The 12,277-nt window shown below is 40.6% G+C and overlaps 1 protein-coding gene across 2 annotated transcripts in view; it reads left to right on the top strand.

Moving 5' to 3' along the window:
* The window catches only part of cpne2 (copine II), a 50,151-nt gene extending 38,123 nt beyond the window's left edge, over positions 1-12,028 (top strand). For both annotated transcript variants that reach the window (XM_069685646.1, XM_069685645.1), the window contains 2 exons: positions 5,671-5,907; positions 10,629-12,028. In XM_069685646.1, the coding sequence (XP_069541747.1) occupies positions 5,671-5,907; positions 10,629-10,733 (342 nt within the window). In that variant the 3' untranslated portion in view covers positions 10,734-12,028. The remainder of the gene's footprint in view (positions 1-5,670; positions 5,908-10,628) is intronic.
* The last annotated feature ends 249 nt before the right edge of the window (positions 12,029-12,277 follow it).

Below are 12,277 nucleotides of genomic sequence, written 5' to 3'. Positions count from 1 at the left end.
TCAAAGTACTTTTTAGAAAAACGCATGCTGTTGCTTCCATCCATCCAATTTTTTCATACTTATCTGGGGTTGGCTCGTGGTGGCAGCAGGCTCAGCAAGTTAGCCCAGACCTCCTCCCGCAACTTTTTCCAACTCCTCCTCTGGGATCTTGAGGTGTTCCCAGGCCAGGTGGGATATATAATCCCGCCAGCGAGCTCTGGGTCTACTTTAAATCATGTGTAATCCATTTCGATGAAGAGTAGCAGTTCTACTTTGAGCTCTCTCTGGATGTCTGAGCTCTAAGGCACTCTTCTTTCTGCTATCACCTTTAGGTTTTCCTAATTCCTTGACTGAATTTCCATCTTTAACCATTTTTTTAGTTCTCAGCTTTACCAGACTGCTTGATGCCATCAGTTTTGAGAATTTCTATTGTCTATTCTCTCTAGTGTTTAACTGTTTCCCTTGAGATTTCTGCTCCATGTGGCAGTTTGCTATCCAGACTGCTGTATTTTTGTGTTATGAGCTATAATGACCCCTGAACCACTGGGACACCACCTTCCCGCCCTAACTGCCTCTGTACATGTCATGTCACTGTCTCTGTAATCCTTCACTCTTTAGTCACATTACCACTCAGAAAAAGGTGTGATCATGTTGGTTCTCATTATCATTCTTTAAGGCAAATTTCACCAACAAACATCCCTCTAAATAAAGGCCATCAGTAGTAGATGCCTGTCAGGGCCGTTTGTCCTCAGTTTATTTACTCTGTTTTTGCAGCTTGATGGCTGACAGGACAGGACAGGAAAGTGTGTGCATGTTTTGGCCCAGACTCCTGGCATGTTGACCACAGTGTCAGGGAGGAGGTTGACAGACTGAGGGAAAACTTCTTTCACCTCACACTAACTTTCAGCAGCTAAGACGCTGACTGGGCACTTCACACATCTTCAGGCTTAACAGCATTTTCCGGAGGCATCCTCATCATAATTTTCTTCTTGTATTTACTACCTTTTCTGTAACTTCAGAACTCAGATTCCCCAGTGGACGAACCTTAAGCCCTTTTTATATTGCGATTCCACCCTAGCACCATAACGAAGCTCCGCCATTACTCCACCTTTGCCATTTAACTTTGATCCAAGCACCCTAGTGTGTGTCTTTACACAGCATTCTGGCATTACTGAACCAAAAGGCACGCAACGTGTTAACAAACAGCACAAGCTTCACAAACACACACACTGTTCCGTGCTGTGCTGTTCCGCCCTGCCGGCTCTGCCCTTTACACTAACACTGTTAGGCCTCTGTTACCTCCGATGCTGCCTCATAAGCAGAACAACTTTGCCCCTCTATTCCACCTCCGTGCATCTTACATTAAAGACGAGGTGTAACACAGGCATAACAGTCCCGCGTTTAACTCCCAACTTTAAAGGGGCCTGTATGACTTCTGTCATCCCTTGACTTTTACTCCAGCACCACCATGCGGTTAAAATTTAACTTTTTTATTTACATATCTCAACAACTTTAGGATGAATTGCCTTCAAATTTGGCACGAACCTTAAATGTCCCCCAAAGAATGAATTTTAACAACTGTGGTAACTTTTCCTCTTGTTAAACTTTACATTTTGTCCATTACTGGTACAAGTATACAACTAATCACATTTCCATCCTCCTCTGATGTACTTTGTGTTAAGTGGTTATTGATGATTATTTAGCATACTTACACTGAACTAAAGTTCTAAAGAGATATTTACATCTGCCATCAAAGCTGAGGAGCAGAGGCGCTTGTCGACCGGCGCGGAGAAATGCGCGTCTGGTGTGAACGGAAGCGCTCCGGCGATTTTCGTTGCGCGGCGCTTCGCAGCGCTTCGGCATCCGGTGTGTCCCCGGCATTACTAAGATTTTAATAAAAACAAAACCTCTAAATAACTTGCCCTTGTACTCTATTTAGAAATGTAACTGTGAAGGAGTCCTTATACATTGGTTTCATTCAAAAACTTAGCTTAATATGTCACAAATGAGTTGAGTCTCGTCAAAGGTCCTCGTTTCTAATCTCAGTAGGGCCCAATTCATCACATTCACATGGTGGCCAGTTTCCTCCAATGTCTTTATAATTTTACACTGCTGTTTTTCAAGGTTTGCAAATCCTATAAATAAAGGGAATCTGAAAAGTCCTCAAATTTTACTGCTTCGATTGATCAGCAAGACAATGGATAGTGACAATTTGGAACATTCGACCATATTTTAAGTAAAACTAAATATTTGCTAACTCATAAGCTAACATTAGCACACACACTTCAAACACTTACATAATAAAATTATCGTTTGATAATGTTACACTATACAATAGGAAAGGTGTCATTTCCAAACAGAAACAGATTTTAGCAAGGAATTGGTAAATGGACTGTACTTATATAGCGCTTTTCTAGTCTTTGCAACCACTCAAAGCTGCTTTTACACTACATATCACATTCACTCATTCACACACTGATGGCAGAGGCTGCTACGTAAAGTGCCCAACTGTCAATCAGATACCACATTCATACCCGTTGGCTATGCCACCGGGAACAATTTGGGGTTCAGTGTCTTGTCCAAGGACACTTCGACATGTAGCCTGAGGGAGCTGGGGATCGAACCTCCGACCTTCCGATTGAAAGACGACCGACTCTACCACTGAGCTAAGTTAAGTGAGTTAAGTGATAATTGATCGATTCCCTAATGTTATAAACCTCTTCAACCTGGACGCAGCAGTGTAACATTATAAATCAACATTGTAATTTGAGCCTGACATTAAATGAAAATGGCTGCAGTGCGAATATGGTGAATGGTGCTGCAGGAGAACAAACCAGCCAGTATATCTTTTTCTAATTTCTAACAGTATTTTTTTTTCTTTTTTCAGTTCACAGCTAGACGTGCCCGGTATAAAAATGTAGTCATTCCATCACAAAAAGAAACAAACCTGTGATTAACAGCAGGATGTGCAGCTAAAGCAAGCTTGTCTGCTCTCCGTGGTCCATCACTCTATCCTCATGCAACTGTGTGACGACACTGCAGCTTATACCAGAAGAGTTTGAGCACAAAGGTCTTGTAAGAAGATATGTATATGTTGCTGAAGACTGTAGGTCAGCAGGATAAAAAAATGTGAGGAAATATCATTCATATAAAAACATATTACACACTTTAAATTTGGAACTTTTAACTAACACATGTCCCAGTCTTATATATCCAGTAGCACGACGCCTGCCTAAATGTGAAGAGAGTGCAGTAGCTGGGTATCATTATGCTCCCACTGTGCTTTTTGTCCCTAATTGTACCCTGTCACCCTGTGGAGAACAAAAACATGAACGAAATATACAAAGGATTGTACTCATCCAGAATTCTTTTCTTTCTGTAAGGATAGACTGCAGACATTTTATGTAATACAGTGAGTTCAAACAGGGGTGAAACATAGGAAGGATTAACTGAAAATAAGATGTGACAGCCACAGCAGAAGTGCGGTTGGACCACATACTAGGCTACCGGTTAGAATGGTGTGTGTGTGTGCGTGCGTGCGTGCGTGTGTGTGTTAGGGAAAGTGGGTAGTGTGGTTGTAGGCTGCAAAAATCGGCTGATCTTCTGCCTCAGTGTTCCTGCTCCTCAGATAATGAGAGAACCTGTGACTGCAGACTGTGTGCCTGTGTATAAACACACACACACACACACACACAAATGCAAACATGCTGCAGGCCAGTGCAGTGTGCGTGTGCCCCAGTGTGTGAGCGACCCTGTCTGTCTGTGTGATAATGATTCTCTAATGAGCGCTGCTGTTAGCACATTAAAGAGACAGGCTTCAGAGCCCTCCCTGTGTGTGTGTGTGTGTGTGTGTGTGTGTGTGTGTGTGTGTGTGTGTGTGTGTGTGTGTGTGTGTGTGTGTGTGTGTCTGTGTCTGTCTGTGTGTGTGTCTGTGTAATGAGGAAGTGTGATTTTGTTCTGAGTAAAGTCAGTTTGTGTCTCCACATTATCTTTTCTTATCAGGATAAGCATTCACATTCTAGTACACAGAACCGATGCATGTTCTTCTGTGTGTATGTGTGTGTGTATGTGTGTGTGTGCCTTACTTGGCTAGTATTTGTCTGTTAGAAGCCTTGTTTTAAACCCGCACTTGACACTTGGTACACTTTATGTTAAAAATGTGTCTAAAATCTCATAAATATTTATCATGGGAATTAATTGAAAAGCAATTTCACTGGTCTATAAAAAATGTTTTGTCACTCTTACGAATCAATTTACCATAAACTCTAGATTTTTTTCCATGTCTGATTAGAATTAGAACTTTTGCAGATTCATCTTTTTACCTCCCATGCTACTTTTAAAGGGGACATATTTTAGCGATGCAATCAATTTTCTATTTATTGAATGTGTTTTTGAATCACGCTGGTAAAGTTTGTTTCATTTTTAACTATTTTAATTTCATTATTTTTCGGAGCTTCTCCTTCCTCTTGAAACGAACAAGCCATTTTGCCATTCAAAGGTTAGACCTTAGCCATGATTGGCTGACAGAATTTGTAGTGACCACATAGCCCGTGGCTGCACTGAACTGTCACTCCAAATTTATAGAAAACATGGCTGCTCTAGGATCGGTTATTCGGCCATGTACGAGCCAGAATCGGCAGGAAGTATAGGAATGTTTGAAAACCTTGTCAAGGACTTTGACTACGAGCTAGTGCAAGAAGGCAGCCTGAGGTGAATGATGGTGACTGATGATTGGTCGATTTCAGCCAAAGCAAGGTTCTATGTAGTAACCAGCAGCTATTCTGAATGGCCCGTTTCAGAGGCGACCTTTTTTAAAAATGTTATATTACCCTTCACCTTAACCAGATTAACCAGATTAACCTTCACAGGTGCAGGAGGAAAACAAACTGCTCACATGTTTCTCGACACACCAGACTTTTCAGTTGTACAGCAGCTGCGGGAGCACCACTTAATGTAAGAGAGGCTTTTATTTACACAGCAAAAGAAGTGGCAGAGCATAAAGAATAAAAAAAACAGTCCAAAAATTGAGAATAAAAGTGTTACATCTACATATAGAGAAAAAAACAATAAAGAAACAAAGTATGGACATGCTCCAGGATATTCCAGTCTGATGGCCAATCTTGGTCCCTTTCCAGCCTGATTTACTGCAGTTAATGTCCCTTTCTGTTCCATCTCTTCCTCTTGTTCTCCTCTGGATTTAGTTTTGCCTTCCATCATTATTTTTTCTCCAGGAACAGATGGTGTGCTCAGTCAAATGAATGGAGCCCAACCTGCTTTAGTGCAGAAAAGCTTTCATTCTGGTTTCTATTTTCCTCTCCCGAATGCTGTGATGTTCGTCTCTCTGTCTCCCTCTGGAATCATTTCCTGGTCTCCTCTTTACTGTCCTTCCTAACACTGTCTGAAATGTTCTTTATTGCTTTATTTCATTTCTCCCTTATCTCTGTCTTTTTCCTCGCAGTCCTTTTCCACCCCCACAACATAGTGTCACTCTGCTCAACATTATTGACGGCACATCATCGTGATTGTAACTCCTTGCCTTTTTTCTTGATGCAGATTACTTATAGAGTAACTTTCTACGAGATTTGTATTTTATCAGTACATGAAAATGTGATCTATTGTCTCCCTTTGTGTCCTCTTCCCCCTTTTCTCCCTCTATCTTTTCCTTTCCACCATCCCTCTTCCGCTCTGCAGCAGTACTTCACTCTCCTTATCATAACAGACGGCGTCATCAGCGATATGGACGAGACACGTGACGCCATCGTTCAGGCATCTAAGCTACCCATGTCCATCATTATCATCGGGGTGGGCAACGCTGACTTTGCTGCCATGGAGTTCTTAGATGGAGACGCCAGCGTTTTGAGGTCCAACACAGGAGAGGAGGCTGTTCGAGACATTGTGCAGTTTGTTCCTTTCAGGGATTTCCGTAATGTAAGTATTTGTTTCAGGCTGTAGAACAATGACATTTGATCATCGGGTCCACCATTGTTGAAAGTCCCATAGGTAAAATAAGTGCTCCATCCTTTATGAAAGTAAATATCAATGCTCGATTGAAGGTACATTTTTTTATCAGAAATAGTATACTTACAGTAAAACACGTGCACGGTAAGCACCCAGCTAGAAATATTTTGTTCTAAGAACGTTCTGAGAATGTTACGTGCGATGTTCTGGTAATGTTTTGAGCGGGAAGTTTTTATTTGGTTCCCAGAATGTTCCTTTTAATAGAAGGAGAACGTTGTCTGAAAACATTTTCATGTTCAAATCACATTTCAAGAATGTTTTATAAATCATGTTCTGATAGTTCAGGCCCTACTAACGTCCTGAAAAGATCTTCAGAATGTTGCAGTAAGCTGGTTCTACCTTTGTTTTTACGTAACATTGAGCAAATGTTTTATAAAAGGCGTTCTGACATCCCAGGCCTCAAAGACATCCAATGTTGCAGTTTGTCTTACGTTTTGTCAACGTTACAAGAACTTTATTTGAAATGATGAACATCCTTAAAACAGTCTTTGAATATTAGATTAAAACGGAATTAGAACTTGTAGGTAATGTTAGCCAATGTTATGGGAACGTTCCCTGCTAGCTGGGCAACCTGACAATCACCAAACAGCAGACAAGAACTGTTAGCACACAGTGAAGCATTTAGCAGCTGAGAAGTTGTTAGAAACCAAAAAGAGCCCAAAAAAAGAGATTAAAAAAGTGAATATTGGACATTCTTCAGCTGGCCATTAATCAGAGGATTCTGAATGAATGCAGCGATATCTGCTGGATCTATCAGTCTGTCAACTGTTGAAGAGCAAGATCACCTGAAAACTTCTAAGTATGTCACTGTTGTGTCTAGAGCTTACTTTGGCTGCTCCCAAGTACCCAACAAATGTTTGTTGCGGCTGACTTAAGTGAAAAGATAATAACAGCAGTTAGATATTCTCATCGAGCTGATTTGCAGATGCAACAATCAGAGCAAATACTCAAATATTAGTACATCAAATTTGACTTCAGTCAAATACTTGAGTAAAAGGAGTTGTGTTAATGCATGTTTACAATAACCTGCAATAAAGACTCTTTATGTAAAATAGAGTCATCACATAACATCACATATTTTAGTGAAGTTTGAAACCTTTCAGTCACAACTTGCAAAGATTCCACTTAACCTTAGGTTTCAGCTTGCAGCTGTGATTTGCAGTGTCACTTTGACTTTACTTAATGATATATCACACTGTCTGAGTGTGATTGTGCTACCAAATAGCAGCCTGTTGGTTCTTAGATTACAGCACACACACTATACAACACAAATACAAGGTCTGCTAGATGAGGAGAGCTGCCTGCTTATCTCAGACGTTACAGAGACGGTGAGCGTGTGTGGTATGTGCTGCGTTGATAAGAACACATACAATAGAATGTAAGAATAAATGTGAGTATTCATACGGCTGTGCTGCAGGTGAGCACATGAGCTAATTAGTGGGTACACATTCTCAGCACATTGTGTGCATGGGGGACATTTTATGTCACTGTTGTATTCATATATTGTGTGTGTTTGTGTGTGTGGGCTGGTGGTGGGTGAGCTGACTTCCTTTGTAGTAGGAGGAACAGACAGTGCTTGCTGGCTTCATTCCAGTTTGTTGTTGTGAGGGTATGAGACAGCAACAGACATAATACAGAGGAAGAGGGAGACATGAAGCTATGACAGAGAGGAAACATAATAGTGAGAGTGATCTTAAATACTTTCCTGTGTTGGAAGGCTAACTTTGTCTACAAATGATTGTCTTAAAAGTAGTTAGTAGTGATTAGATTCTCTAAAAGTTTGTCATTTAAATCAGAAGTAATTATTTACTGTATCTTTAGAATGAATCTACTTCAAAGTCAAATGTATGAGGCAAAGAAGCATGGACCACCAACAGAACAGTATAAGTAAGGAAAACGTCACTTACATAACAAAGCCGTGGATACAAAGTGCTTCACAGTTTCGAAGACATAAGAAGCATCAAGAGAAGAGTTTGTGAATAGGATAGAATAGGGACTAAACATTGCAAGGTTGCATCAATAACATTACTCTGAGAATAAACAGGTTTGTGAGAACATTTGAAACATTCAACAGATTTTGCTGATCTGACTCCAGAGGGAGACTGTTCCATCATCAAAATGCAAAAGCTCTGTCAGTGTTGAACTGTGGGCTGACCAACCATGAGCCCTTATTCTGATTACCTGAGAGGCCAAAAAGCCTGTATGGATTTATTATCTAAATGATACATGTAGCCAAAATGTACAACGCTTTAAAAGTAATACAAACAATAATAAACATCAATCAAATCAAATTCAGTCTTGAGTAATCATTTGAGCAAAGAGTTACTTTTCTGTTTGTAAATAAAAAAATTATAAAAAACAGAAGGGTATAGAAATTAGGATACTAATACTTTGTCAGGTAGCTGTGTGTGAGAATCCTTCCTGTGACTGAGAAAGAAAAGTGTGTGTATGTGTGTGTGTGGGTTACAGCCTTGAGTCCACTTGCCGTTATTGTTTGGGCATCTGTCCAGGTGGACCATGAAGACCTTTACAGCAGGGCTTCATGGTCAGTCGTTCTGTGTGTTTTCTTGTGTATTTACTCTGTCGCAAGGTTTATGCCCCTTCCTTACAAGTTTATACCACTTCAAAGCAGCTTTGTGCAGCTACTACACAAATACAAGGCCTACTGGCAGAGTCTGCGGGGAAAGAAGACCCTGTTGAGCTTGACTCTAGTCTAACACTGTGAAGAGACATGAAGGGTGTAGATTAAGTGGAAGGCCCCTGCTGCAGGTACAGTCATGGCCAGAAATATTGGCACCCCTGCACTTCTGTCTGATAATGCACCACTTCTCCCAGAAAATTGTCGCAATTACAAATGCTTTGGTATTCACATGTTTATTTCTTTTGTTTGCATTGGAACAACACAAAAAAGCAGAGAAAAAAAGTCAAATCTGATATAATTCTACACAGAACTCCAAAAATGGATTGGACAAAATTATTGGCACCTTTTCAAAATTTTAAGAAATAATTGTATTTCAAGCGTGTGATGCTCCTTTAATTTGCATTTAAACTCACCTGTGGCAAGTAACAGGTGCTGGCAATATAGAAATCACATTTGCAGCCAGTTAAAATGGAGAAAAGTTGACTAAACCTTTGTGTTGTGTGTCTGTGTGTACCACACTGAGCATGGAGAAAAGAAAGAGCAAAGAATTGTCCGAGGATTTGAGAACCAAAATTGTGGAAAAGCATGGACAATCTCAAGGCTACAAGTCCATCTCCAGAGCTCTTAATGTTCCTGTGTCCACTGTGCGCAATGTCATCAAGACGTTTACAGCCCATGGTACTGTAGCTAACCTCCCTGGACGTGGATGGAAGAGAAAAATTGATAAAAGATTGCAACGAAGGATTGTTTGAATGGTGGATAAAGAACTTCAGTCAACTTCCAAACAAATTCAAGCTGACCTGCAGACACAGGGTACAACAGTGTCAGCTCGCACTATCCGTCGCCATCTGAATGAAATGGGACGCTATGGCAGGAGGCCCAGGAGGACCCCACTGCTGACAGAGACATAAAAAAGCCAGACTGGAGTTTGCCTAAACTTACCCGAGGAAGCCAAAATCCTTCTGGGAGAACGTTCTGTGGACAGATGAGACCAAAGTAGAGCTTTTTGGTAAAGTACATCATTGTACTGTTTACAGAAAACGAAATGAGGCCTTCAAAGAAAAGAACACGATCCCTACGGTCAAACATGGTGGAGGTTCACAGATGTTTTGGGGTTGCTTTGCTGCTTCTGGCACCGGATGCCTTGACTGTGTGTATGGCAGACTACCAAAGAATTTTGGGGCACAGTGTAGGGCCCAGTGTCAGAAAGCTGGGTCTCCGTCAGAGGTCATGGGTCTTCCAGCAGGACAATGACCCAAAGCATACTTCAAAAAGCACCCAGAAATGGTTTAAGACAAAGCGCTGGAGAGTTCTGAAGTGGCCAGCAATGAGTCCAGATCTAAATCCCATAGAACACCTGTGGAGAGATCTCAAAACAGCAGTTGGGAGAAGGCACCCTTCAAATCTGAGAGACCTGGAGCAGTTGGCAAAAGAAGAGTGGTCCAAAATTCCAGTGGAGAGGTGTAAGAAACTCATTGATGGTTATAGGAAGCGATTGATTTCAGTTATTTTTTCCAAAGGGTGTGCTACCAAATATTAAGTTGAGGGTGCCAATAATTTTGTCCAGTCCATTTTTGGAGTTCTGTGTAGAATTATATCAGATTTGACTTTTTTTCTCTGCTTTTTTGTGTTGTTCCAATGCAAATAAAAGAAATAAACATGTGAATACCAAAGCATTTGTAATTGCAACAATTTTCTGGGAGAAGTGGTGCATTATCTGACAGAAGTGCAGGGGTGCCAATATTTTTGGCCATGACTGTATATGTAGAAAGAAGTGCCCATAAAACAGTACAGTTGACATCACACGTATATCAGCCAGTTTTGGGTTGGTACATTTGACATGCAATACTCGCAAGATTAGTGAAGTCACTCCAAGTTGGACCAAGAGACCATGATCACCAGGATTCTAACCTTTTTCAGTCTCAAATTAGCTCCTTCTCTTTGTTATTTTAGAAGTTAATGTGTTCTCTTGTTCTTTTTTTTCTGTCAGGCACCCAAGGAGACCCTCGCCAAGTCAGTCCTGGCCGAGCTGCCTCAGCAGGTGACCCAGTATTTTAAGCAGCGAAATCTACCTCCCAGAAACACATCAGAGTGAGACGCCAGAGGAAGACAGCCCGCTTGCTGCGCTGTAGATCAATTAAATGTCCCTTGTCCATGACAGTAAACAACATAAAAAGAAAGTGCAAATTAGCCATGAACAACACTCAGTTGTGGACAAAAGAAAAATCAGATATTGAAGACATCTCTGCCATTATATTAGCAATGTTGTTACTGGTTACAGGATGTGTGATCAATATGCAGTGTGAATCCATCAGAAGGGATATTCTGTGATTCTTACATTTCCAGTATCCAGGTCTATGATGACAATGTCTTTAAGATGTTTATGTCTACAGTGATGGCAGGTGTCTTCAATGATTGATAAGTATGCAGGTAAAACATTGGCCTTTTTTTTAGAGAAATAAAAGATATCTTGATTTAGACGATGTACATTCTTTGCTTTTGCATGTATGTGTCTTGTGATTGATACCATGTGGTACATACAAGTCCTTGGTGTAAAGTCTGCGCTCTAAGCTGAACTATATCAGTGGTTGAATCCCCTTATGTTGTCACATGGATCCTTTTCAGGTAGCAGATCAGATGATGGCTGTTTGCTTTTGTGCTCTCGTGTGGTGAACTCACGGATTGAGCCCTAATGGTGTGCTGTGTCTTCACCCCTGCTCTGTCGTCAGGGGGAGGGTTTCATTTTGCAGTTTTAAATACCAGTAGTCTAGGAGGGAGGTTTTAATGCTCCACTGTGCTTATTTGATTCAAGAGGACAGAATCAGACATGGATGAGGCCATAGTGGCAGCTGTAGCACCAACACAGGATGTTTATTGGATACTGTGTGAACTCATGTGGCTGTTGAATAAGGGGCCGTTTGCTAGATTTTGCAAAGTCCTTTGATTATAATTGACTGTGGTCCATCCTGCATGTTGCCAATATCTACTCACTGTTTACAAACTGATGCTGATGATCACAAAGGCATGTTTTTTTTTCTCAAATTATGTCTTTATCAGATTTTGTAAATATTTTAATGAGATTCTGTTGAAAAATACTGAAGTGTTACTACATGGCACAGAAAGTGTCTGAGAAGGCTGTTAGTCAGAGTTTTAAAAAGTGGAATTGGAAGAAGAGTTTCTGATATGCATATATATCGAATGTATATTTATATGATGCTGTTTATGTTGATAAGACAATGTTTTTAATGTACTTTTTATGCAGTGCTGAAATGTGTTCTTTAACTACTATTATGTGTATTACTGTGCATCTTTGTACTAAATGTGTTGCTATTGATTTTATAAAGTTGTGTCAGTGTCCACACTCAGGTTAATAAACTGAAGGAAAAAGCACATGTCTTCTGTCTTTATAAGATAGAAAGTAAGTAAGATTATTACACCACTAATCTCTATTAACAGATATCTGCATATGAATGGAGCATCTGTTGGCACAGGACAAGATTTTAGTATGGAAAATGGTCTGGTTTCCATTTGTAGTCCAAGTAGGCATGCAGGACAACCGTCAGATTTAAATGACAATTTATTTAATCCGTCCATTATCTATACCGCTTATCCTGTTTAGGGTCGTGGGGGGCTGGAGCC

This window comes from Semicossyphus pulcher, unplaced genomic scaffold, assembly GCF_022749685.1.
Source record: "Semicossyphus pulcher isolate SPU_LCO1_2020_fin unplaced genomic scaffold, fSemPul1.0.p SCAF_8, whole genome shotgun sequence".
NCBI lineage: Eukaryota > Metazoa > Chordata > Actinopteri > Labriformes > Labridae > Semicossyphus > Semicossyphus pulcher.
The sequence above is the reverse complement of the archived record's forward strand: the minus strand, read 5'-3'. Positions and strand labels throughout refer to the sequence as shown.